Source organism: Balaenoptera ricei, chromosome 1 (assembly GCF_028023285.1).
Source record: "Balaenoptera ricei isolate mBalRic1 chromosome 1, mBalRic1.hap2, whole genome shotgun sequence".
Classification (NCBI taxonomy): Eukaryota; Metazoa; Chordata; class Mammalia; order Artiodactyla; family Balaenopteridae; genus Balaenoptera; species Balaenoptera ricei.
This window is the reverse complement of record NC_082639.1, coordinates 36,157,188-36,184,907: the sequence shown is the minus strand read 5'-3', so window position 1 is coordinate 36,184,907 and position 27,720 is coordinate 36,157,188. Positions and strand designations below refer to the sequence as shown.

Here is a 27,720-nt window from a genome sequence, read left to right as displayed (position 1 = left end):
AGATTGAATGAGGATGAAGAATGGAGGACACAGAATTTGCGCAGAGGTTGGGAAAAGAACAGGAGAAAGAGTGAGACGATCGTGGGAGTAACCATTTCTCCTAACACTTCCAAGGAGACTCATGGCTCAGGGCTGGGAGTCAGGAGAACCCAGTCCTGCTCTTGCGATCTTACTGAAGAGATGGCTGGGGTGCCTGAGAGGCAGCCAGGGTGGAACTATGGCTGAGACAGAAAGGGAGGGAACCCTGCTAAGGGAGAAGAGCAACAGCAGGCCGGGAGCTGTCCTTGGTCCTGACCAAACCCTGACCATCACGTGCTGGTCAGGTACCATAGAGTTGGGGAGCTATGGGTTTACAGACAACACTAGGGCCTGCCTTCCTCTTCCTCTGGGGTCCACTGTATCTCCTCCCCCACATGCTCAGCCCCGCTTTCTATACCTCTCCTCAACCAAGTGCAAGTCCGGGTGCCTCAATAACCCCACACAAGAAATACACCCTGGAATTCAAAGCCATTCTCCATTTCTTCCCTCCCAACTGAGCCCAGCCTCACCTCACTGCCAGCTCAAGTCCCCAAGTCCTCTACCTCGGAAACCTCCCATTCCCTTCAGAAATGAAACTTCCTTCATGCAGCCTTCCTCACTGGTCCCATTCTCGCAGCTTAGTTAGCATGGTAGCTATGGACTAGATCAGCTTTTGTTCAGACAGAACAAGGCATGGCAGAATTAGGGGCCTAGTACTCAGCATTGTTGATTAAGTAAACGTATGCATGCATAAACGCTGGGACTAATTTAATGGGGGGGGGGTTGCTGACACTACTGCAGTCCCCACTTACCCCAAGGGCATCTGCAGTATCTGGAATGGCTCCAGCCTAGGCAACTTGGCTATAGCAGTGCCCCTTCCACCCCAGGAGCGAGAGGTTGGCCCCACCACACCCTACCAAGGCCTGGGTCCAAGCATCCTCCCATCCTTCCCCCAGGTCTTCTGAGGTCGCCCAGTTAGGTGATGGTGGCAGTGGAAAGGAAGCAGAGACAGCAGTGCAGTGAAGGTTCAAGTTTACTCTTTGGGGATAGGAAGGGGTGAGGAAGAGGTGTGGGTGGGACGGGGGCGCCCCTCAGTAGTCAGCTGTGTAATCTGTGCCATGTAGCCCCCGGCACAGCAGTGTGAACTCTTTCACCATCTCCTTCACCCGCCTCTTGTTTACTCGCTCACTGAAGGAGAGAAGGGAGAGCAAGTTAGCACCATCCACCATGCCTCCTCTTCCCCCTGACCCAAGCCCAGGCCCTGCCAGCTCTGCTCACCGAAGGATCTGTTGGCTGAAGGTGTCCTTCTGTTCAGGGCTGAGGCGGGCAGAGGGAAAACCAGGTGACTGAAGTGCCTCCTTGATCCACACACTCAGGAGGCTGAAGCAGTGTTTGTTCAGAGCAAATAGGATGTCGGCAAAGCAGTCCATGAGGCTGCGGGAGGCCTGGCCCCCAATGGCCTGAGGGAGACAGGTTCTCAGCACACCAGGGCCTTGCCCCTTCTGCAGCAAGGGTGCCTAGCCACACCCACCCACTCCCAGACAGTTCCTCAGCCAAAGTGCATATGACAGGTGAGCGCTGCTTTTCAAGAGCCAGCTGATCCTCACAGAAACCCAACAACTTCCAGCCATTTACTTGACGGAGAAACAAGAGCTTAGGGAACCAAGGCTCAAGCTCCCCAGGAAGGCAGCTGCCCCAACAGTGAGGGCCACCCAACCCCCATCAAACCCCCCACACCTGCTCCATCTCACCTCCAGCACTGCTATGAGCAGCATACGGCCATCCTCCTGTACCACCTTTCCCACAGGTTCTACTTCCCCACACCGAGGCAGCAGCTCTGTCTACAGAGGATGGAGAGGCCCATCAGCCCCAGCTCTTTCCCCCGTCCCCCTGGAGACAAGACCTGCATACCACACCTCTACCCTCTAGAGTCCTGGGCAGGGTGCGCTAGGTATAGGGGTGGTGGCGGGTTAGGGGTCAGCATGGGACTCACAAAGAAGCCACAGGAGGCCTTGACAGTAGGTGCTTCGGGGAACTTGAGGGCCAGCACAGCTGTGGGAGAGGCAGAGGCAGATTAGATGGGTCTCAAGGATCCTCCCGAAGGGGCCCCAGGCCCACCTGTGCACCTGGCCCCACTTACCACACTGGAACACAGCTTTGACGTCCAATCGTTCACACAGGAACAAATCTGGCTTCCGCTTCAGAGCCTGCAGGAGGTGGAGCTGGTAAGCCCAGCCCAGCCAACTCCAAGAACCATCCCCCCACTCACCTGCCACCCAGACCCCAAGTTCACACACCGCAAGTAGAGGCTGTCAACACCAGCCACCCAGCCGTCTCTGGGGGACCCAGACCCCTCCAGAGCTCAGTAGGTCAGGAGGGGAGCAGCCAAGGGATGCTACGTACATGTATGTGTACATGAACGCACAGGTATATGAGACAGGTTGGGAGTCATAATGCAAAAGTTTGGGTCCCAAGTCACCCCTGATCAAACACCTCACTCCCCACCTCCCACCATCAGGGCCAGACCTCCTGCAGGCTCCAGGTTGCCAGCAGTGACTTCACTCTGATTCACAGAGGCAGTTGAGGCCCCCTGGATTTGTTAACAGGGCAGCAGGAAGAAGAGATGGCAGCTGGACATGGAGCCCAGTCTAATAGCCCCCCTCCTACGTCCCGCCTGCATTCCTAGACACTCTCCAGCTTAGGAAGAGGAAAAGCAGGGCAGAAGCCTGGGAGCCACGGCCCCACCTTTCACCCAGGATACCCTGTGTCCAGGCCCTTCTCCTCTATACCCAGCCCAGGAGCCAGGGCTGCCATGTCAGGGGGAGTGGATGGAGTATAGGGGCAGAGAGCCCACCCCAAGTGGTACCAGGGCATGACTGGCACATCCTGAGGTCACAGGAGATGCTCTGCACAGCTCCCCCAGTCATCAAGCACTGCTGTTCCCCAGCAGCCCCCCAATGCGTGCCACATCGACCCCTAACCCTCCAGTCCTCACATACCTTCCACTCCCCCATGTTTACTCTTGTGCACACAGCCCCACATGCACCCTCACTTGAAACGCCCTACTTACCCTCTATCACACACCTCTATCACGTCCCTTGTACACACCACTCTACCACATTTGCTACACACCCTCACTACATATTCACATCCCACCCCACCACGTCCCCAAACCATGTCCACACGCCCACACCCTCGTCCCACCTGGTTTCCCAGCACGTGCACTCTCCCCACGCACAGGCACAAATACATAATCAAACGCCCTCACCCCAAAGATGCACCCTCATGGATACCTCCACACATGTCCACCCAGGCCCAGGACACACCGCCCGTTCCCACTCCTCCTGCGCCCCCTCCACTAGACTGTTAAGTTCTAAGACAGTAAGAACAGTGCCTGCTTTTGCTCACGATTATATTCTCAGCACCTAGCAGACTACCAAGCACGTATTAAACACTCAAAAAATATTTGTGCAGTGATTAAGCAAAGAAACACACCATTTACCCCACCCATGGGAACCCCCAACTCACAGGAACTTCCTGACACATAGAACCCCCCATCATACTAACCCCACATTCCCACAGCCCGACACATATATCTTCTCAAACATACAACCCCTAATACAGACACACCACTGCCGTACATACGCCTACCCTCCATAACACACACTCCCACAGCCCAACACACACGCCTCCAACACGCATCAATATTCAAACTCCATCAATGCCTAACGCATAACACACAACACGCAACAATGCACAGGCCCACACTTCAACTACATGTTTATCCCGACACTCAACACAATACACATACTACTTACAGCAGCCACGTGATTTCTGCTCCCTTCCCAAACCAAACTCAAAACATACAAGTAAGGTCCGACACACTTACACACCAGACGCATCTCACAATGAAGCCAGCACCCCACCTCCCAGCAGCAGCAGGATCTGTCTGCCAGCCCAGCGACAGCCAAGCTCTGGGCTCCACCGCAGCACATTCAGCTCGGCCCCTCCCTCGGAGCTCCTCCCAGCCTACCTCTCGAGAGCAGGCTGGGGGCACTGAGGCAGGCAGTTCCCGGCAGGAGCACGGGGACAGTGAACCCCAGGCCCTTCAACTCCGGTCCTGCCCCTGAACTCCTCGACCACCCCAGCCCCACAGGAGCTGCTGGGCACAGTTACCACCCCCTCCCTTCCCCACCCCCCAGGCCAGCCCAGCTCCCTCCCTTCGGGATCAGCCTCTCCCTGGTCTCTGTGGAGGACTGAGCTAGTTGAGGCAAAGGGGCACTAAAGGAGGATGTTGGGTTGTCAACTTCCACGGAAACAGATGAAGAAACTCTATTCAACTGAACAGAAAAAAAAAATTTGTCAACAGAAAGCTAAAAATAGGCTTAAATTGAATTTCAACATAAGAGAAAGAGAAAGAGAGAGAACAGAACGTGAATGAATAAAACTAAAACACACCTGTGCCAGGAGTTGCATAAATGAATCAACAATATCAGGATGATCCCTGGGCCCTAAAATATAATAAAGATGGAACTTAAGAAAAAATTATACAAACAGCAACTCAACCTCATATAGTTATGTGGGACTGAGAGCCTGCAGGGAGACAGCGTGGGGGCACATGAGCAGCAGGAAGCAAGATAAAGAAACAAAACATACAAAAACCATGAACTGGGAGAAGCCCAACAGAAAGAGACGGCAAAGTGAAGGACGGTCTGCCCCAGCTCCCTCCCGAGGGGCCTTCCACCTACTCCCCGCTCCTCCTCAGGTCAGTCCCCAAGTGACCCTGCGATGCTCGAGCAACGCTGGCCACCACGTAGCTGGACAAACAGCCCCCAGGCTCTTGCTGTGGCCTCTGGCACGCTGCAGTGGCCCTACACTGCTTCCTAGCACATACCTCCCCATCACTAGCCCTCAAAGAGGAGGGCAGGGCTGGTGGGAGGTCGGTCCTTGGTACTGCCTTTGGAGGCCTGGCTGAAGGCCCTGGAAAGGCCCTTGTATCATGGTCTGAGCAGGCGCCCCCTCCCTTCCACGGCCTTAGGGCTCTTGGTTTAGCCAAAGAAAGGAATCTGTTGGGTTCTCTTAAACCAAAAGACTCCTTCTTGGGTACTGCAGTGCCCCATATGCTGTGGGGATGGCCGGGCAAGCCACTGGCAAGGCCTAGGGGAGGGAACTGCATCATGAGGCCGAAAATGAGAGCCCCACCCACAAAGCCCCTCCACATGGACACAGACCCAGCAGAGAGCCAGGCTCAGGGCTGACTACCAGCTCCCACCATCTGGACGCACAAGGAAAGAGGGAAACCAGTCACCCCACGGTCTGGTGGGAGGGCAGAGCCCGAGGAAAGTACGGCAAGGCTGGGACAGCATAGCAGGTGAGGGGACCATCCTGTCCTGTAAGACAACCAACAAGCCCAACAGATAGGATGTTGGACACTACTCTGCTTCCAGTTCTGAGGACACCTGTGGCAAGGACGAGGCGTGCGCCTGGAGGTCCTGCCCGCCGCTCCACTCTCAGGAGGAGGTGCTGCAGGAACCCCTGCCTGAGACACCACTAAGCAGCTGTGTGATCTTGCGCAAGCCACAGACGCTCGGTTTCCCCGACTGTCAAGTTGATAATAATCTCTCCCTGGCTTCCTTCGGGCTGTGAGGAGCCACTGATAAAGCCCATCCCTTCCACATCTGTGCCCCAAGTTACTCAAGTCTTGGAAAATGAAGCCCAGTGTGCCCCATGCCTGGGTTGCCCTGCAGACGGCAGGTCTGGCGTTCAGCAGCCACCCTGCTAGAGGTGGGCCGGACAGTGAGGAAGAAAGGCTCCAAGGGCAAGGAGCCCTCGTCCTCCTTTCTTCAACAGCGTCTGGTGCCTACTCTATGCTAGCCTTGATCTGACGGACGCAGAGGGAAGAGAGCCAAGCCTGCCCTTGAGGGGCTTAGTCCAGGGAGAGAGACAGACATGGGAGCTGCTTACTGAGTGTGATCAGTGCTGTATCAGCAGTGCATGCCCAATGCAGTTTTGGCACAAGGTCAGAAGCACCCAGCTCTGCCTCAGAGGAGCTTCTGAGGACTGATGCATGGGTAAGGCGTGGAGGAGCGAGAGCTCACCCAGTAAAGGGCACAGGGCAATCCAGGCAGAGGAGCAAGGCATAGAGATTAAACGGGACACGGTGAGGAAAAATCAGGGTGGCTGAACTGCTGGAGCCATTCAGGAATGGACGTTGAGAAGTAGGCAGGAGCTATGTCACGTGGAGGGCAGTGGGATGATAACCCCACAGTGATGGGGAGCAAAAGAAGGGCTTTAAGCCAGGGAGCGAAAATGCTCAGATTTGTGTCTTATAAAAAATATTACAGCTGCATGGTGCAGAATGAATTGGAGAAGGGCAGATGTCAAGGAAACCAGTTAGAAGATTGCTGAGCTGATCCAGATGGCAACCTACACTGAAGCAGTGGCCGTGGAGGGTGGGGAGAAGTGGGCAGGCTGAAGGTCCACCACGACTTGTCCCCAGCTGGATACGAGGAAGGGGAGAGGTGGCGCTGAGGATGACCACATCCGGGTTTCTGGCTCAGGTTTCTCCCCACTTTGGAAACTACCCATGGCCCACCAGAGCAGAGGCCAGCATCATGGGACCAGACACCAAGGACAGAAGCAGAGAGCACTCTAGCTCCAGCTGAGACTCCTGGTGAGCCTCAAACCTGTGACCACAAATCTAGGCAAAACTCAGGAGGCTGGAAGAACAACACTGTTTCCTTTCCGAGTGAGAAGCCTGGGTTAGGCAGCAGGGGAAGCCTGGAGACCCCTGCTCCCAACTTCTCTCAGGCAGAGGGTCGCAGTGAATGAATGGGGCGCTGGGACCACAGCCAAAGGATTTTGGCCTAGAAAGGAATAAGTCTCAATGTAGGGAAAGGACCAGCAATCACTGAGTACATCGTGTGCAAAAACCCCAAGCCAGGGGCCCAGAAGATGCTACTTTAATACCTGTAACAATCCTATCGAGTATCTGAAAATCTCCATTTCACAGATATGGGAATGAAGGCTCTGAAAAGGTAAGTGACTTGCCCAAGGTCACACAACTAGTTGGTGGTGATGAGCTTAGAATCTAAGTCTATCTGACTTCGAAGCCACGCTCTCTCCACTTTTCATTCTATCCCAAAGGAAATGGAGTCAGCCTGGTGCCCCAAGTCCCTCAGAGCTTCCAGCCCCATCTTCCCCCACATCCAGACTGGCCCTGAGTCCAGCAGGCCAGTAGAAGACATCATTCACTCTCTTGTCCACTTCAACCTAAGGTGTCAACTATCTGTAAGGTGACAACTGTGCTGTGCTTGATCCCGTTAGTTTCCCATCAAGTCCCAGGTGCAACTCAGGGGAGAGAAGGGAACAGAGTGGGCAGCTTTGGCTCCCCAGTTGGGGAAGCAGAGGCAGTGGCAGTGGCGGCAGCAGCAGAGACCCTGGTCAGGACCTACCTTGCTGGAAGAGGGTGAGTGTGATGGAGGTGACGAGCAGGAAGAGGGCCTCAATTGGGGGAAAGTGGGCAGGCTCATGAGCAAAGATGTGGACCAGCTACAACAAAGCAGGGAATGCTGGTCAGCTGAGGCCCTGGCCCACCAGGACAGGCCAACATTCCTGGGATGCAGGTGAGAACCCCTGCCAGAGAAGCCATCCACCCCACTCCACCCACCCGCCCAATCCCTGTGTCAGATCTCTGCCTGGGATGACATCTCAAACACCGCTGCATCCCCCAGAAGGCCCACCTGTCGAGTGAGGTCAAGAGCGGAGGCCTGAGGGATGGTGCTGTACATCCGACCCAGCATCTCACACAGCTGTGGCACCATGGGGGCAAAGTCATCCAGCAGCGTCTTAACTGACTTCTCGAAGATAGCGCACACCGCCTGGGAAGAAAGCAAAGGGGCCCTGGTCAGCAAGTCACCATTGGCTGGAGCAGAACTGAGGCCCTTCACAGAGGAGGCCTAAAAATGGGCCCTTACCTACAAGCCCTGCCTGGCTCTGCGAACCAAGGAAGGTAGGCAAGTCTGACCCTCACCCTGGAAGGCAGGAGGCTAAAAGGCCCTTCTCAGAGGGGCTGAGGATGGAAATTTGTAACAACTCTTGCTACTTACATCCTCACCATTGCCTCTCAGGGAGCAACAGTAGTGAGAAACTTCTGAACTGAACAGAACCAAGGCAGGTGTCTGATGCTGAAATGGATCCCTGTCACTCAGCCCCAGCATCAGTCCTTGGGTCGAGCACTTCTTGTGACGCTGGGGAGCTCTGAATGTCTTCCCCAGAGATTCCCTGTGTCTATGGGGCAGGATTCATCTCCTTTACTTCCTCCAGGTCATCTCAAGCCGAGGTGGGGCGGCAACACCTTCTTCCTGCTCCACCTCTGAGCAAAGTCACCACAGGGGCTGATGGCAAGGGTCAGGACTCACCTCCACCACCTGGGCATCATTCAGCCATTTGCTCAGCACCTTCTGGATAAGCTGGAAGACCTGCTGCAGTACCACCACCACCTGAAGACAAAGGAAGAAATGAGGTGCCCCCACCACCACTCTCACCCACCCAAGAAGGACTACTCAGTAGCTGGAAGTAGGCCAGAAGTTTGAACCTATTACCCCAGACTGCACATTAAGGACTCAGTGCACGGGACCCTGGGGGCAGGAGTGCTTTGCTGAATTCCCATGAATGAAAGAGGATACCCTGAATTCTGGGGATCACCTTAGAGGAAGCCTCAAACTGCAAAGCAGGCATATTACGAGTGCTTCAGAAGATAACCTTTTTAAAAAGTCACTCCCTATCTACTTCTGCTCAGTAAAAGTATTTTAGTGCCAAAGGCCTATGGGCTAGCCCCTGAAGAAGCAGAGATGCTGTCTCACCCAGATAGGCTTAGGGTAGAGAGCCCCAGGGGATGCGTAGATACGGGCAGCTTATGGTGGAGCAGAGAGCAGCCTGAGGTCCTGAGAGGTGAGGGAAGGCAGGATGATGACTACCATAGGAGAAGGGGCTCTGTGGGAGGGCAGTGGCCTCGGTTTGGTCTGGAGCCAAAAGGGTAACTGAAACTGGGGTGGGGAGTTGAGTATAGGGACCAGGATACTGTGGTTTCCTTTTCTCCAGGAGAAACCGTGGAGTGGATACTTGGAACAATGACCAAAGCAGTCCCTCACATCTGTACAGAGCTTTACGGTATGCAGAGTACTTTCAATCAAGACCACCCCTGCTGTCCAGCACAGTTCTAAGAGATGAGCACCAGATATCCTGATGTTCATAGTTCTGAATGGGAAGCTGAGGCTTGTCCCAGACCAAACAGCCTGTAAGTGGGCATCCCAATCCCTTTTGTGCCCGAGCTTACCACAGTACTTATCACACTGCTCTGTGACAATCTGTTTACATGTATTTCTTCTAGACTAGGAGCAACTCAAAGGCAAGAACCATTACATGTGGAGTGCCTGTAGGGGACAGCGAATGCTGAAGTAGAAGGCCTCACAGAGTTGGGGATTAAACAGGGGTCCATAATTACATCACTTTGGGATTGTAGCATAATGTCGGTGTCCCCCATGGGGAGAAGGAAACACTATAACACCACCCCAGTTGGGGGGGGGGGACAAAGACAACATCACCCACAGGACTGAGACAATGACATCACTTCCTACAGAGCAAGGGGCAATGGTAGGGTCATTCACAGGGTCAGAGGACCAAATGCATCAAGCCCCATGAGGCCAGGGACACAATGACAATATTACCCGTAGACTTCAGGGGTGACTATGACATTCCCACAGGGGTGGGGGGCAGGCAATAGCAATGACAACATCACCCACAGGGTTGGGTCCCTGCGGCACTGGCAGCTTCCGGAGCTCAGAGCCTTCATGATCATCTTCATGATGACTGATGTCCAGCGTGGTGAAGAGGTTGGAGAGAAGCCCCAAGATGTGGACTATGGCCAGCTTGTTGGAGGGATTAGGCTACAGGGAGAAGAGAACCAAGCTCTGGGTCTCCCAGCCCTGACTGCCAGCTCAAGCCCCACCCCTCAGCAGTCACAGCCAACACGAAGGGAAGCCCCATAGTCCCACTGCTGCTCCCCAGCCGCACACACGCACGCGCACACCAGCTCACTCACTATCTCCTCTGCCAGCTTCTCCAGCTGCTGGATATACGGCGAGATGAGCGAGTGCAGGTTTTTAAGGATCTCCTCCACTTGTAGGGCTGACAGCAGGAAGCCCAGTGCCTGCATCAGCCACATGCACTGGCTCGTCTGTGGGGCAGAACATCGAGGGTCAGTCCCAGACACACCTGGTTGTGGGTGGGAAGAATGAACCTCTTGGGGAAGGTTCCGAGAACAGAGAATAAGGCGCAAAGGCAGAAGATGGGATTTCTACAGCTCCCCACAATACCCCAAGGAGCCCCTTAGAAACTTTTGAACTCACCTTATGGATCTGTTTCATCAGCACATCCTGGGGAAGAAAAGAAGGAATACGGTGTCAGCACAGAGCAGAGTGTGCCCTGAGGCCCAGCTACACACCCAGGGCCCCCGCGTACCTGGGAGACAGCCACGATGTTGGCAGCATAGGGCGGCAGGTCATACTTGCATTCTCGGCAGATCTTCTTGAGGGTGGACACAGAAGAGATAGAGAGCTCGGGATTGCCTAGGGCATGCAGTACTAGGGGTAGAACGCTGTTGATCATGACGGGGTGGTCAGCCAGCCATTCAGACAGAGCTCCTGGGGGAAGAAGGGAGAAGGCAAGACATCTGAGGCAGGCCAGGCTGGCTGTGTACCATGTCCCTGTGAGGCAGGCAGAGCTCCTGGCAGTGTGGAGTTGCAGCCCCTGTACGGAGCGCTGCTCATTCAGAGGACTGAATGGGCAAACATGCACGCACATGATTAAACATGAGCCTTACACCTGAGAAGCAGGAAGGAGTTATGCAGTAGAGGCCCAGCGCTGCTATTTCAGTGACAGTGAACTAGCCTCACTGAATTGCAGCTCAGTGCACCGCAGCAAGGACCCCTAGACCTGCCAGGACAGTCAGTTGGCTGCAGTTCTGATTGTGTGTGTGGGCATGTATGTCTCCCACTTTGGATAGGGCCCAGCAGGCTGGCTGTGGCTGGGGATGTGTGCCTTGGCTCTGGGAATGTGCTCATGGGTGTGTGCCAGGTCTCACCGATGGTGAACATGACAGTGTCCGCCAGCTGCACGTTGCTGATGCTGATCCGTGGGATGAGGCCAATGAGCCCGGGCACCACATCAGAATAGTTGACATCGATGGTCTCCGCGATGGATTGGAAGCCATAGAGCAGGGCCTCTGTGTGCTGGGAAAAGAGGATGCCACTGGCTTGGCTGAGGAGGAGGGTGCGACAGGTCTGGGAGGGCTGAGGGAATCAGGCTGGGGAGGTACCTGCCAGGAGTAGGGCTCCTCTGAGCTGGTAAGCAAACGGCCCAGCTTGTCATAGAGGTTGCTGAGCAGCTCGGCCCCCAGCATCTCATAGACATACATGAGCGTGTCTGAGATGTCCACCCTGAGAAGCAGATAAAGGTCTTATGCACCGCCTGGATGCTTCCCCCAAGCCCAGGAGCCCACCCCAGTTCCCTCAGAGCCCTGCCAAAGTGCCTATAGAGAAAGGAGGCCCAGGATTCAGGGCCTGGCCTTGGGCCCCTCCCTTCGTTGCCTTCATTATTTCAGGACTCCCTTTAGAGCTAGGATTGGCCTACTACCATCACCTGTAAATTCGGAACTGCTCCTTCTCATCTGAGGACCAGAATCCATATTCTTCATCAGAAGGGAACTGGGCCTTGTGCAGAAGCACATCTACCAGCTGGAAGTAGACTGGCCGGTATACCTGCTGGTACACAGCCTGCTTCTCTGCCTCGAAGGACAGAATGTCATCCTGAGAGAGCCAGGGAGGAGAGTTAGCCACAGAAGCCCCTGATCCACCTTCTTTCATCATGGCCCAGTCCTACTGAAGGTCACATGACACACCTGCAGCGTGTACCAGAAGGTGAGGGTCAGGGAGCTGGTGGTCTCATTGACAGGGAAGTGGCCAGGGATGCCCGTGCAGAACATGATCATGTTGACAAGGGCCAGAAAGCTCTGCCAGTGCTCCACTTGGTCCAGCAAGGCCCTGGCAGGGAGGAGACATGGGGAGGTCATTCCACCTCCCCCACTTCTTAGAGGGCCCTACTATCCCACCCCCAGCTGCTCCTCTCCTCACCGGGAGTGGTTCTCGCCCAGGGCCACAGCAATGCGACAGATGCCATGGGAGGTCTCCATGTCCCCATTCTGCACTGCCTGTCGCAGTTGATCCTGCAGTCCCAGTACCAGCGGGATGAGTTTCAGGAGTGTGTTCACATACCTGGAGGCATGAGGTGAGGAGACCCATCATAGCTGTCTGCCCATCCCCCACCAGCTTTGAGAGAAAGGCACAATTTCCCTGTCGTCCATCAAAGCCCCCCTTCCTTCCCACATCAAACCCAAAGCGAAAAAGAGGTCAGGGCCTACACGGCAGGTTTGATGCTGCCCAATTTGAGAAGAACCTTAGGTCAGAGACTTCCAGAAGAATTCTGGGAAGGAAGTACGAGAAGGTAAGTGTTATGGGTGGACTTGTGTCCTCCAGTTAGACTCAGAGTTGATGCTGAAATGGGTTAAGACTTTTGGGGAGGTTGGAATGAGGTGAATGCGTTTTGCATGTGGGAAGGACAAATTTTGGGGGACCAGAGAACAGACTGTTATGGATTGAATTGTGTCCCCCCAGAAAAGATGTGTTAAAGCCCTAACCTCCAGTACCTCAGAATGTGACCTGATTTGGAAATAGGGTCATTGTAGATTAGAACACAGAGTAGGGGGTGGCCCTAATACAATATGACTGGTGTTCTTAAAAGAAGACATTCATGTGAAGACAGAGACCTACAGGGAGAATGACATGTGATGATAAAGGCAGAGGCTGGAATTATGCAGCTGTAAGCCGAGCGAAACACCAAAGATTGCCAGCAAAGCACCAGAAGCTAGGAGGTGGCAAGGAAGGATTCTCCCACAGGTTTCAGACGGAGCTGACACCTTGATTTCAGACCTCTAGCCTCCACAACTGTGAGACAATAAATTTCTGTTGTGTGTGCCAGTGTGTGGCACTTTATTATGGCAGCTCTAGGAAACTAATACAGTCAGTGTCAGGGGAGACTGAACAAGGATGGCAGACAGAAGAGGTAACACAGGCTGAGGAGTCCTGTTAAAGACTTTAGAGGGCAGCAACGGCTCCTGAGAGCATCAACCTCCACCTTCCACTCCACCCCCTACCACCAAATCCTAACTCCTAAGGACTCTGGTGGCAGTAAGGAAGGGAGAGAAGCAGATGATGAACTCAGAGGGAGCTTAGAGGCAAAATAGGGATATGAGGATGGGGAAGAGTCAAGAACAACTCTCCTTGGTGGAGGTATTTACTGAGACCTGGAGGAACGGGTAGAGGGGGACAGTAATAAATTTAATGGGAGGCCAGAAGGTGGTAAGTTCAATGTTAGGCATGTTGAATCAGAGGTACCTGGTGAGATAGGCAGGTAGAAGTGTCCAGAGAGTTGGAGATAAAAACCTGAAGCCCGATGGAGAGGTCAGAGAAAGAGACATAGATTTTGGAAACATCAGCAAACGGCAATGGGAGTAGATGAGAATTGCCCAAGAAGAAAGTGTTGAATGAGAGAAAAGAGCACAACGATGCCTAAAGAAGGAGCAGAGGAAGCAGAGTATACAAAGGAGGCTGAGAGAAGGCTAGCTCCATTCCCAGAAACCTGCTTTGTGGAGATGAGACTAAGCAGAGAAGTGATACTCTCAGGGGGGGGATCCCTCTGCTGTCAATCATAGAGTCACCATAGCAATCTATGGAGGGCAGCGGTTACTGAGGGTCCAGAAGGAGTTCTCTCTGGACTTGCCCCAAGCAGGGTGCTAGGAGGTAGCCCCATAACCTTAGGTGGAGGATGAGAAGGACAAGAGGCAACCAGTCCAGGATGTTGGCCTTCTCCACATCCTGGTTCTGGTGGGACAAGACGTCCATACCAGGATACCCGCAGCCCAGAGACAGCTCCAGAGGGTGCTGCCTGGAGACAGTGGGGATAGCTTCGGTCTCATGGCCCTGACACGGGCTGCACCACAAGACAATGGGCACCTTCAGACCAGACTCTGGCACAATGAGTAGGGGCAGGGCCAAGGCCATGGCCCGCAAACTCCCCAGTAGCTGAGACAGGGGCAGGAGGTAGTGCCCTACCCTCACAGCATCCCCACTGTATTCCAAGGTTCTCTCACACCTTCAAAATTCATGTGCACGGCAGGCACTCAACGAAAGTTCTTAATTTGTCTCATCTATACCTCATAATAGGGTAAATCAAAGAGTATAGCCCAGTAGAGCTCAGAATATTACTCAAGGTCACAGAACAAATTAGAGACAGATTCCAGGCTAAGACAGCTCCTTACACAGCTATAGATCTGCTTCTGTTTCAAGGCCCAACCTGAATTTCCCCAAAGGATCTATGCAGATCTCAGCCCATATCTCAAGTTCTAACTGATGGGAGCTCCCAAGAGCCTGTCTAATTCACCTTCTTTCCCTTCCCCAGCCCCCAGTGAAAAGCTTTTCCAGGATTAACAACAAATCTCTGGAAAAAAAAATTTTTTTTCAAAGGAGAGAGCGCCAGGCAAGCAGCAGCAGCTGTGGAGGGGTGGGAAAATGGTGACTTGAGTGCAAACTCAGCCAAGGAGAGAGCTGACGTCAGGACACCTGGGGAGGTAGTGGCTGGATGACCCAGAAGTCAAAGCCACTAAAGGTGACTTTCTCAAGCCAAAGCTAGGAAACAGACTAGACAGAGCAAGGCCCGACACTGACTCCAGGCTGGATGCGGCCCACCCATGGGGTGAAACTCTTGCATAGATTTCCTACCACCTGGGCACCTGTGCCTGAGACCTGTGAGCAGACACGGGCCTGAGGCCTTGAGGCTTCTAGGTTTGGGGGAGGGAGATAGAGAGGATGTCTTTAAGCACCATGGCTGAGCCTGGGTTCAAAAGGCCTGGCTCCTGTTGGTCAGCTCGAGCTGCCGGGGCAGGGCTGCTGGGACTCCTTGACTGCCACTCACACTGAGCTCAGCCCAGACCTGCAATTAGAGCTCTGGGAGCAGAGTTGAGAAAATGGGGAGAGTTGCTAAGCAACCAAGGGGGCTGCAGCCAATGGGCGCTCAGGAGGCTATAGGTTCCCTCACTGGCTCCTTGCTCGCTCATTCGTTCAGAGGAGAAGAGGCATCAATTACCTGCCAAAGCCCTCGGGACTGGCAGACTGGCTAGCCGGGTAAACCTGGGTGTATCCAAGGACACCCCACATCACCCACGCACTGGCCCTGCCAATTCCCCTCAGCCACCAACTGTCTCAGTCCAGCCAGCCAAGAAAGGCCTTGACCTGGGACTTGGTACCCACCTGAAGTTGGAAAACCTGAGAAGCCATGGGAAAGGGCTCGTACTAACTGCCAATGCAGTAATGATACCAAATACTAGTGACTGCCGTTTATGGAGTATCCAGGAACCATGCTAAACCTTTCACAGACATTCTCTTATTTAATCCTCATACCAAAATATTCTCCACAGAATACCAGGGGCAGGCCCTGGGCACATTATCCTACTTAAACTCTGTAATATGATCACACCCATTTTACTGATGCTAGAAATTGAGGCTTAAAAGTGGTTTGCCCAAGGTCTCAGATCTAGGAAGCAAACCCTCTGGGATTCAAACTCAGACTGATGACAAGGCTAGAGCTATCAACCACTTCCCCAGGCCATCTCTTTCAGTGGTATCATCCCCTCTGGTTCTACCAAGCATTCCCAAAGCCTTTTCTCTGAAATGTGTGTCAAGTGTCAGGCCTCCAGTCTTGCCCTGGCCAATCCAACTTATACCAAAAATCCCATCATGCCATTTTCTCTGCTTACAATCCTTTAATAGCTTTACATCATCCTCAGGATGAAGACCAAAATCTTAAGCCTGGCCAACAAGGTCTTGCATGATCTGGGCCTGGATCTCCTACCACTGGCCCTTATACTCTGCTGTCTAATCACACCCACTCACCAGGCTCTCTCACACCCTTCCCTTGCTTGGGCTCTTCTATCTGTCTGGAAGGTCCTCCCCATATCCATCACCTCCATCTGGCTAACTCTTACACAGCCTTCAAAGCACAGCTCTATTGTCACTTTCTTTGGGAAGCCCTTAATAACCCTCAGACTGGGTTAAATGCCTCCTCTGGGTTCTGACAGCCACCAGCTCCCTCCATTAGAGCGCTCATCACATAGGCTCTACTTGCCCACCCAAGTGTCTACTAGATTGTGAGCCCCTATCCTGCAGAAATCAACCCATCTTTAGGCTCCCTGTGCTCAGCCCAGGGCCCCACACGTAAACAGACGCTCAAGCAACACTTGCTGAAGAAGCATCTCATTACACTCACCTTGTTTCGGGTCCTTGAATGTACAGCGGTGCTGCCCACCACAGGCCTTTGCACCTGCTGTAGCTCCCGAAGCCTGAAACACTCCCTCCACTTCCAACCTCCCCCTCCCCCACCCCCGTCCCTCACCACTCAGGCAACACTTACTTTTCAACCGTTCAAAAAATAATGAATGCTACCAAGTGCTGCCAGGTACAGTGTGACAAAATAAAATGACAGAGTAACTGTCCTCACAATGCTGAGAGACTAATGGGGAGACATACATTAATTTATAATGAAACTGTGTTACGGGCTAAGAAGGAAACACACTGGGAGCTCTAAGATAAAATAATAGAGACCAAACTGAGTCTTAAAAATCATGAGGACTTCCTTAAGGAAGTGAAGTTCCAGCTGAAGCAGCAGTGATGTGACAAGTACATGTGATGGTTCAGAGGCTAGGGGGAGCCTGGGACACTCACAGAACTGAAGAGATTGTGTGAGAGTGAAGAAAGCAGGGAGCACGGCACGAGACAAGGCTGGGGACGCCATGTTGTGCAGTGCCCCTGTGAATCACATTGAGGATTCTGAACTTTATCCTAAGAGCAGTGAGGACCTACTGGAGATTTCTGAGCAGAAAGGAAAGATTAGATCCTCATTTTTAAAGGATTGCTCTGGGTACTGGGTGGGCAATGAAGGGTATAAGTGTGAAAACCAGGGGACTGGTGAGGAAGCCCCTCAGTATTCTGGGGAGAGAGATGAGGACAGCTTACACCAGGGTGGTGGTAGTGGAAATGGAAAAAACAGATACACAATATAGTCAGAAGCAGAACACCAGGACTTTGTGACTGCATGATTGAGAGAAAGAGAAGAGAGAGTCAAACATTTTCATTGAATAATTCATTACATGGTTAGTTGTCTAATGTCTGTCTCCCTCTCTGAACCATAAGGACAGGAACCATGTCTTGTTTGATTCCAGCATAGGACCTATTTCTAGCATAGGACCAGGCATGCAGTAGGCACTCAATTAGTGTTTACTGAACAAATGGATGGATGGATGCGTGGCTGGCCAAGCAGGCTGTCCACCTCCAGAAGGTGGGGACTGGCTCACCTCTGGGCATCAGGCTGCGAGATGGCATTGACGATGGCCTCCACGCTGCTGTCGAAGAGCTCCGAGTCCTGCAGAGCAGCGAAGGCAGCCTGAATGAGTGCCTCACAGTCCTGCAGGGGCACCTCCAGCTGCACCCAGCTGGAAAAGCACTTGAGCACCTTCTGACGCACACAGCTGGGTGAGCTGGGCTGCTGCAGCAGCTGCTCCAGCAGCGGGAAGACAGCCCCGCACTCCACTGCCAGGCTGGCCCGCACCAGGCTTTTGCGATACTGGGGCAGGCGGCTGGTCTGGAACTCCTCGGGCAGCACTGTCAGCAGCTCTAGCAGGGCCAGGCAGCGGCCCTGGCCATCCACCGGTGAGTCCTCAGCCTGGAAGAGCCGCACCATATCTGCCACAGCACACGGCCAAGCGTCAGGCATCATGCTGAGAGCCAGCGAGGCCAGTGCCACGCACAGCCGAGTCAGCACAATCTTGGAGCCACTGGCAAAGCGGGTGATCTGGGTGAAGAGCTGTGCCTTTAGACTCTCATACTGGTCAGTGGGGATGTCACTCCAGTAGCGAGAGATCTTGATGTGCAGGGCACTGGCCCCAAAGTACTGGATCTCAGGCACCTTGTTGGGCTGCAGGAGCTGCCAGCTGAAGTGCCAGGCCTGTGGGGAGACCTGGGCCTGCATCAGCCACTTCTGAGCCAGGTTCTTGTTCTCAATGTTGGGGTCGTAGTAGAGCTGGTGCAGCGCCTGCAGGACAGCACAGGACTGAGCAGGTGCTGGCTACTCTGGATCCTGCCAGAGCCCAGAACAGAGGGCAGGACTTGGTCCTGCAAGACTGCTCTCTCTTTCTGACTGGGGGGCTGAGCGGGAAGGGAGAGCTCAGGGCTCTGCAGTGTTTCCTGGGCCTGGAGTCCTGCCGGTAACTTGAGTGCCTGAACTTTGCCCATGCTCTACCATAATCTCTTCTCCTTATAGCAAAACATTATGGGTTCAGAAAATGAACTTCCATAGGAAAGCAGCAAAAGAGGAGGCCGAGTTCCCCAAAGGGAAGCACCTGAAGTAAAGGGCAAGGCCCAGGTGGAAGGAATGGCTCCATAGGGAAGAAGCTAAACCTGAGAAGAGTATGAAACAGCCTGAGGGGCCCCCCCCAACCCTCCCAGGCACAGCTGCTCTCATCTACTCCAACAGCTCCATTTAGCTCCCCCAGGATCATCCCTAGGTCACTCCAGATGCTGGCACCAAAGCCATTGTGAAATCTGAGCAGGACTAAGACTTTGCCAGGCAGCCCTAGGGCAGAGACAAACTGGAGAGGAGGGTGAGAACACTCCTCAGAGAGCACATGAGAGGGTCCAAAAAGCTGGTCCAGAGAAGTCTTGGCCTGCAGCCCTGGCAAACGCCTAGCCTGGAGCTTTCAACTAGCCAAGTCCCCAGGGTCCCAATTCCATTAGGACTTCACGCAGTAAGAAAACAGTGGTTTATCTCCCTGGTAGCACATGGAACAGTACGCCACCATGCCAACGCTGCCCGGCCCCAGGGGGTGGAAGAGTGAGGCTAGGACTCTCACCCCCTAAGCAGGCTCCATCCAAGTAGACTTAGCCCTGTCTGTATCCCTGACAGCCAGTTATGGCCACTGTCCCTTGTTTGGACCCTCAGGGATGCTGCGGCAGGCAGAGAACAGAAGCAGAGAGACACATCCTCACTATTGAGTATGGTAAACGGGGCTCAAGAATAACAAACGAACATCTGCAACCATTCTCTGCTTTCCAGCAAGGTAGCCCCATCTCCCCATTCATCATAGGGAAAATGCATTTCTGCATTCCAGGCCTCTGGGGGCAGAACCCAGAAAAGAAACAGAGAAGCAGTTCAGAAAAGACAGACTGGGCAGTGGGGGAACCTGGGAGTGCCATGGCAGGAAGCCATGTGGGCAGGTGAGTAGGGAGGAACTCTGAAGCTGCCAGCAGGACCAGGTTCCTTGGACCCAGCACAAAACAAAGGGGGCCAACCCTACTCCTGCCTGGCCAGGAGTGGTCTGGCCTCGATCCAATAAAGGAAGGACCCATCTCCAAGGAAGAGTGAAAACATAACCCAGATTGTTTTAGTTCCAGATTATTTTCTGAGCCCTTGGCTCAACAAAACAGGTCCAGTACGGCTCAATATCACTATGGTTTCTGGAGACAGAGCTGCAGGTCTCCCGGGTCCTCGGTTTCTTACTGCACTGCTCATGCAGTTCCCATGGAGCTGGAGAATAGCCAGTCTGGCTGGAGGTCTAAACCGTCAGCACCCTGGAAGGACCACCTCAAGACCCTAGAATATCCACAGAGGACCCATGTCTAAGGAAAGCCAAAAATAGCCTATTAAGACACCATTACATTGCTGTCCTGCCTGCCCAGAGAGACAGCAAATGCCAGGTGCTCTGGAGGCACCATCCCAACGGGCACCCAGCCCAAGCCTGGGCTCTGGCATTAGTGTCAGTCCCCAGAACTTCTGCTCTGTCACTGGAGTGCCCACCCCAGGGCCCTCATACCTTCTCCACGTTCTCCACAGTGAAGTCCAAGGCTGGTGCTGCTCCAGCCCCTGCAGCCCCGGGCTGCTCCTCCCGCCGCTCCATCTTTGCTCCCTCCCCAGCAGGGAGGTGGACCGTGACCTGTCTCCTGCCCCAGCCTCTTGGCTGCTGGCCCCCTGCTAGACTCCGGCTTCGGTGCCCAGGGAGTGGTGGGGTGACAGGGGGCCCAGGGCGAGCATGGCTGCCGAGGCCTCCCCACCTCGGTTGGCGGGGGGGCTTGCCAAAGGCCAAAAGGGATGCTCTTAGGAGGAGACCCACTGAGGGGGACTCCTAGGAGGAAGCCGTCAGTGAGGAGTTCGCAGGCAGGGGTCCTGGTGGTAGGTCAGGGCTCTGTCCCCAGAAGCTATGAGGACGGAGTCATAGGGGAGGGAGGCCTGAGGGAAACCAAGGTCCTGGCCCGTGAGGGGTCACAGGGTCGATGGCCTGTACCCACAACACCTTCTTATGAGTGAGCTCTCGGGTCCTAGGAAGAGGTCACGGGTGTGGGAGGCTACGGGGGAAGAGAGCCCTTCGCGGGTTACGGAGGCGTCCAACGAAGCGCAGGGGGTACAGCTTCGCAAGTCGGGGGCGAAGAGTCCGTGGAGTTAAGGGGCTGTGGCAGGTCCCCACCGCTCGGCCTGGCCCGCGCTCTTCTCACCGCCCGGCTCCGGCCCCTCTACCGCCGCTGCCTCCGCCCCACTGACTGACAAGCGAGCTGGCCCGGCCGGGACGGGGCGGGGACCTCAGAGAGGCGCGGGCTGCCCCGAGCGCCTGTCCCCGGCACCGCCGACTCAGAGGCCGTTCCCCCCCATCCCGCGCCTGCCCTGGCACGACCCGGCACGGCACAGCCGAGCACGACCCAGCGGAAAAGCGCGGAAACTCTTTCCGGGTCCTCGTTCCTGTCCTCGCTCCAGCCCGCGTGCTCCCGAGCAGGCGGCGGAGCGGCGCGCCGCTCGAGGCCCCCGCCGAGCCAAGGCCCCCGCCGCTGTGCACCCTGGGAAATGTAGTCCGGATTGTGCCCAGCAGGAGGGCGGCGCCTTGCGGCGGAGGCGGGGAGCACGTGGGCCCGGGACCCGCTGAGCCCCGCCAGCCCCAGGCCTGCCGCGGCCAACAGGCACTCCAGGTCCGACCGGCGGGAGGCGCTGCGGGACAGCTTCATAGGAGGACGTGACTCAAGGGGCCGGTGGGTGGAGCTGGGAACCCAGGCTGGAGGATAAGGTACATGTTGGTGGGGGCGGGGGGGCAGAGGTCACTCCGGTGCTTCGCTGGCGGCCCGACCTGGGGCCCAGGAAAGGGGCCGTCTGGGAAGGCGTCCGCACTACCCTGAGAAGAAAGGGGGCTTGGCGCGCCTCAGGAATAAAAAAGGATGGCTCTCGGGGCCACCCAGTGAGCAACTGGGAAACCACATACCATGGACAGTGCTTGGAGAATTTCATCGGGTTCTTGAGAGCAACGTCCCTTTATGAGTAATTAAAATAAGAATAGCTCACATTTAAGTGCTAGGAACAGTACTTTACATACCTTAGGTCCAATTCTTCTTTTTTAAATTTATTTATTTATATGTATTTTTTGGCTGCGTTGGGTCTTCGTTGCTGTGCGTGGGTTTTCTCTAGTTGCAGCGAGCGGGGGCCCCTCTTCATTGCGGTGCGCGAGCTTCTCATTGCAGCGGTTTCTCTTGTTGAGGAGCACTTGCTCTAGGTGCGCGGGCTTCAGTAGTTGTGGCACGCGGCCTCAGTAGTGGCTCGCAGGCTCTAGAGCGCAGGCTCAGTAGTTGTGGCGCACCGGCTTAGTTGCTCCATGGCATGTGGGCTCTTCCCAGACCAGGGATCGAACCCGTGTCCCCCTGCATTGGCAGGCAGATTCTTAACCACTGCGCCATCAAGGAAGTGCCCCTTAGGTCCAATTCTGTCAACAACTCTGTGGTGGGTATTTTCATTCACCATTTTCAGATGAGGAAGCTGAAGTTGGGGAAAGTTGAGCTTATCTTGTCCCTGAGCACACAGCCAGGGTAGCAGAGATCAGCCACAGATCTGGTTGGCCGCAGACCCCAGTAGTCTCTACCCCTTACCCCTCCACCTCACCTTTTATTAACACTTGCCAGCTATCCCAGCAGGGAAAAAAAAAATCAAAAGGGAAAAGATCTCTGTACTCTGTGTTCAGTGGAGGAAGCTGGCATTGGCTATAGCCGCTGAGGCCTGAGAAGGTGGATGAAGGCTTCCCTGAGGAGGAGAAACTTGATCTGAGCTTGAAGAACAGCGAGAGACTGGGGAGGAGGGAGCTTGATTATCTGGTAAGCAGAGCCCAGTGGGAATCTAGTCATTCAACAAATCTTTATAAAGAAAATGTTTGAGGGCTTCCCTGGTGGCGCAGTGGTTAAGAATCCACCTGTCAGTGCAGGGGACACGGGTTCGAGCCCTGGTCCGGGAAGATCCCACATGCCGCGGAGCAACTAAGCCCGTGCACCACAACTACCGAGCCTGCGCTCTAGAGCCCACGAGCCACAACTACTGAGCCCGCACACAACTACTGAGCCCGCACACCTAGAGCCCATGCTCCACAGCAAGAGAAGCCACCGCAGTGAGAAGCCCACTCACCGCAACAAAGAGTAGCCCTGTTCGCCGCAACTAGAGAAAGCTCATGCTTAGTAACGAAGACCCAATGCAGCCAAAAATAAATAAATAAATAAATAAATAAATTTAAATAAATAAATAAAAAGAAAGCCCACGCACAGTAAAGACCGAATGCAGCCAAAAATAATTAATTAATTTATATATATATAAAAAAAAGAAAATGTTTTAAGTATAGCTAGTAATTTGTGCTCGCTTTAAGGGGATGTCTGTGGGGGTGAGGAAGGGAGAAGGGATGAGGTTGGAAAGACAAGTTGGGAACAGTAGACTCAGTGGGGAACAGTTTACACTTTATCCTAAGTGCAAAATGAAACCATCATGGGGTTTCAAGTGGGCAGTGATGATTGGATTTGCATTTTAGAAAAATGTATCTATAGTATGATACTGTTGAAGGGGGAAAGAGTAGAGGCAGGGGGGATTTGGAAGGAGGAAACAGGAAGTCAAAATAAAGTAACTGATTCCAGGTCTGTGCATGGGGGTGTGAAATACCTGGCCCTGATACTGACATCTCATTGTGCAGGTAGGGGGATGGGGGGAGGGTTAAGAGAACAAATTCTGGACTTAGGCCTGTGTTCAAAACCTGTCTCTGCCTCTTTCTAGCCATAAGACCTTGACTTCTTCTGAAACTCACTTTATAAAAAATAAGAACAGTAATTCCTGCAGTGAAGGACAAGCTGAGATGGTGTATGACTAGGGTTTGGCCCAGAGGCCACAACTTGGTCAAAGTGAGTTTTCTCCCTGCTTCCAATCTAGGGCTTCTTCCTGGTGCCTGGGGGTTCCCCTGGCAGAGAAAGAAGCCAAGTCTCACCAACAGTGGCTCCTGAGCATGCTTTATAAACTCACCTAGGACAGACAGATTGAAGTGAGCCCCAGGCAGGGTTGGGGGCATTTCTGGGTACCAGACCACACCAACAGTGGCTCCTGAACATGCTTTATAAACTCACCTAGGACAGACAGATTGAAGTGAGCCCCAGGCAGGGTTGGGGGCATTTCTGGGTACCAGACCACACCAACAGTGGCTCCTGAACATGCTTTATAAACTCACCTAGGACAGACAGATTGAAGTGAGCCCCAGGCAGGGTTGGGGGCATTTCTGGGTACCAGACCAAAGGGGACTTCCAGGAGACATGGATGACAATTCAGGATAGCTTAGAGCCAATTGGGGAATGAATCTTTGGGAACTAGTTACAGATGGGTTCTTCTCTCCTCTGAGAGGTAAGAATAGGACATATAGGGGCCAGAACCTGTGACAACCCTGGGAGGGGGTCCCCAAATTCAGGAGAGTATTCCAAAGCCCAGGAGAGGAAGAGAAAGAGCTTCTGTTGGTCACCTGGAACCACTAGCAATCCATGTCCATGACGAATTAACCAGTTTGAAGTTTTTCAGCCTTCTAAAACAGTGTGAATTGAGGACCCTCCTGTAGTTAAGAATTCTCAGGGGAGGTTGCCCCCTTTCCACTTAGCACTAAAGTTAATTGCAGGCAACTTTCTTTGTATCCCCTGGTTTGAGGGAAAGAGGTTAGGAAAAGGAGGGGAAGGTTTATTTCTAGTTCGCCCTAGGTGTGGGCATAGTCCTTTGGGGTCCTGGCCTTACGGAGAATGTTCCAAGTAGACCCCCACCATAAGCTCATGGAACCCTTACAAACCAATTCCCAGGTTCCCCAGGTAAGGAAAATGCCTTCAAGGTGAACGCCAACTACTGAGCTTTGCTTACCTTTGTAGTTTCCTGCATTCATTCATCCATTCATTCATTCATGCCTGAATGTTTCTCATGTGTTTGCCAGCTCACGGACACATTAATTTTTAAAACTATATGATATGTTTTGTCTAGTATTTTTAGTTGTTTTCAGCAAGAAGCTTAGCCTGGGTCTCTAGGCCACCATGTTGCCAGAAAACCCAATGGGCAGTTTCAGTCCTTATGTGACTTGATTTTCCTGTTGCATTTGGCCCCTTTGACCACTCCCTCCCTTTGTTCTGTTTTGTTTTTTTCCACCACTCTGGTCCCTCCCTTTTGGTCTCCTTCACAGGCTTGTCTCTCCTCCTCTCCCTGTTCCTTAAATGCTGGGTGTCCAGGCCTTAGCCTCTGCTTCTCCTCTTGTTCCTGCATATCTCACCACTCCCTTGCCTTTGATCTGTGACTCCCAGATCTCTCTGGTCCAGACTGTCCTGAGTTCCTGACCCTCAGACCCAGCTGCTGCCTCTGAAAAAAGTAAGTATTGCTTATCTGAAACTCCAGTTTAACTGGATGTCAAACGGGCAGCCCTTTTTTTTGCCAAACGGGCAGCCCTTCCCCCACCTCCACCTCCAACTGTGGTCTCCTTGATGGTAGAACATTTTTCTAGCTGACCTCAGAATCCCTATAACTGGCCCAAGGCACTACTGTTAGTGCTCAATTAATGTTAAAAGGTCACAGGGCTGAGAATGGCTGGAGGGAGTTGAGGCTGGAGACAGAGACCAGTTAGGAGGATGGGCAATAAACCATTCCACAAATTAGGAAGACTTCGACAGAATAGCATTGGGAAGAGAGAAAGTGGGATGGGCTTGCAGGATCTAAGGATCTGAGAACTAATGGAAAAGGGAAGTGACAAAGCTCAGGGAGTCTAGGCTGTTGTCCAAGTTTCTGACTCGTGTCCCTGGATGGAGGTTGGTGCCGTTCACTTGGGAGGGAACCCTGGAGGAGGCTCGGAGGCTGGAGAGCAGGGAAGCTCATCGATGTGGGGCTTAGAGCAGGTAGAGAAGGGTGGAGAGAGCATCTGAAGGAATGAACGGAAGACATCTAGGGCAGGTAAGTTCAGTTTGAGGTTTCTGAGGCTATGCAGACAGAAGTATTGGAAATACAGACAGAGCTTAGGAGAAAGGTTTAGCTGGAGATGCAATGAGAGCATCATCAGCCTGGAGGCGGTAACTGAAACCATGGGAGTTGGTGACATTGCTCAGGGAAAGTAAAATGGGGAAGGAAGGTCTGTATCAGAGTCCTGACGAACACTTAAGAGGCAGAGAAAGGAAAAGGAACCCAAAAGGAGTTTGAGAATGAGCAGGGGTGGGAGAAAATCCAGGAGAGTATGGAATGGAGAGTCAAGACAGGTGTTCCAAGAGGGTTGACAAAGTTGGGCGCCTCTGAGAGTCCAAAGGACTAAAGGCTGAGAAGTGGCCTTTGGGTTTAGTAATGATGAGGCCACTGGGGACCGCAGCCAGAGCACTTTTAGTGAAGGAGAGGTGGAAGTAGATTATATATTTGTAATCACAGTGTCATTTTTTTTATGCTGTGATATATTCAAGTGAGTTTAAATGCAGAAGGAAAGAAGACATTCAGTAGAAAAAGGATGAAGAATAGGGAGGCTTGTAAATAATGGAGACAGAGAGCCCTGATATGGGAACCTGAGCACAGACAGAGGAATTAATCTAGCTGCAGGAGGACATTAATAATAGTATCTAGAACAGGGCAGGAAAGCTGAAGGGCCGTGGACTCCTACGGAATCTCTGAATGAGCTTAGGAAAGTCTGTGGGCTCCCTCAAATTGTTCACCAGATTTACACATTGGTGGTTTTTTCAGCAGTGAGGTGGGAGGTGGGAGGTGGGGAGGATCCTTGGCTTTCATCAGTTTCCGTAAGGACTGTACAACTCCAAAACAGGTTAGGCACCACCCCTGTGAACAAGAAAAGTGATCTCACATGGCACAAATTCTCTTAGATCTTTTCTCTGATCTCTCAGCTTTCTACCCTACCTTTCCTTTTCAAGATGAGGCCTCAGTTAGGCAGCCAGTCCACATGCACTCAGTCACCGGCCTCTCTAGCTGGGGAAAGTGCGGCAATCCCCGGACAAGAGAGGAGGAACGCCATTGGCTGGGGCAGGAGGAGCGCATGGATCCCCGAACCTTGATTCCTGGATGAAACTAATCTAGAGGGATGTTTGGGTGACCCCTGAAGCTGGAAAAACTGTCATTTCAAAGCCATCTGTAGTTTTCTGTCTTGCAAGAGGCGGTGACTTGATACCTCTTTGGAGGAGACCATACCTTAGTTCTGGGAAGATCACTCAAATGGGCAATGTCATTTTGCAAATATGAAACAGACTACAGTCAAAAATGGAGAGTCTAGGGGCTTCCCTGGTGGTGCAGCGGTTGAGAATCCGCTTGCCAATGCAGGGGACACGGGTTCGAGCCCTGGTCCGGGAAGATCCCACATGCCGCGGAGCAACTGGGCCCGTGAGCCACAACTACTGAGCCTGCGTGTCTGGAGCCTGTGCTCCGCAACAAGAGAGGGCCCAGAATGCAGCCTTGAGTTGGGGGGATCCTACTCCCCAAGGACCGACAATTTGGGGAGTGTTGAGAGCTAGCGCCTTTGGCTGGGGTTCTGACCTGGCTCTCTCTCTGAGCCTTGTCAGACGTGGCTTCACCTCATCTCCTGTAAGTGGCTCTGAGAGCACAGATGTCCACTAAGGGGCAGGGCCTGGAGGGTCTGAGGACTCTGCCAGGCTTTCGAGTCTTTCCAGCAGGGGCTCCCTGGTTGCAATGACCTTGGAATTGACAGAACTCCCCCCCCCTTCACCCCCAGCCAGGACCAGGGCCCTGGCCTTCATGAGGTGTCTCCAAACTGTATGGCACTGCTGCCATTGTCTTTGGCTGGAGGTGGGGGTTGGCGACTGAAGATCCTGAATCAGTTTGGAGGCAGAGAGAAGGGCCAAGGGGGTGTTTGAGGGCAGCACGAGAGCACCAAAGTTTTGAGGGCACCTAGAACTGGGGCAGTGAACACAGAAGAATGGAAGCACAGACTTGTTTCTCCTCCTTGACCCGGAATGCCTACAGCCCTGAGAGCCCGGGCCAGCTCCTCACTGTAGCCTGGGAGAAGGGGGCCGCTGTGCCAAAGCGGGCAGGCGCTTAGGCAGCTCGAAGGAATTTTGGTTAATGCGGTCAAATGCCTGAGGGATCCCAGCCTCAACATGCTTCACTCTCATGGTGCCTCGTGCACCCCTGGCTGCAGCTACTGCCTGTGTCCTCACAGCTGCCAAATCAATCTTCAGCCCAGAC

At 53.5% G+C, this 27,720-nt stretch overlaps 1 protein-coding gene across 1 annotated transcript; it reads right to left on the bottom strand.

The window, feature by feature from the left end:
* Nucleotides 1–1,033: 1,033 nt before the first annotated feature.
* IPO13 (importin 13) lies at nucleotides 1,034–20,899 on the bottom strand. Its single transcript, XM_059920886.1, has 20 exons — nucleotides 20,054–20,899; nucleotides 17,540–18,276; nucleotides 12,210–12,350; nucleotides 11,978–12,119; nucleotides 11,719–11,885; nucleotides 11,396–11,516; nucleotides 11,162–11,309; nucleotides 10,540–10,721; nucleotides 10,428–10,454; nucleotides 10,121–10,255; nucleotides 9,822–9,965; nucleotides 8,439–8,519; nucleotides 7,761–7,898; nucleotides 7,473–7,569; nucleotides 4,477–4,529; nucleotides 2,159–2,225; nucleotides 2,012–2,070; nucleotides 1,770–1,859; nucleotides 1,297–1,478; nucleotides 1,034–1,206 (listed from the first exon to the last, which is right to left on the bottom strand). The coding sequence occupies exons 1-20, from the start codon at nucleotides 20,135–20,137 to the stop codon at nucleotides 1,110–1,112; spliced, it is 2,892 nt and encodes a 963-aa protein (XP_059776869.1). The 5' UTR covers nucleotides 20,138–20,899; the 3' UTR covers nucleotides 1,034–1,109.
* Nucleotides 20,900–27,720: the final 6,821 nt, after the last annotated feature.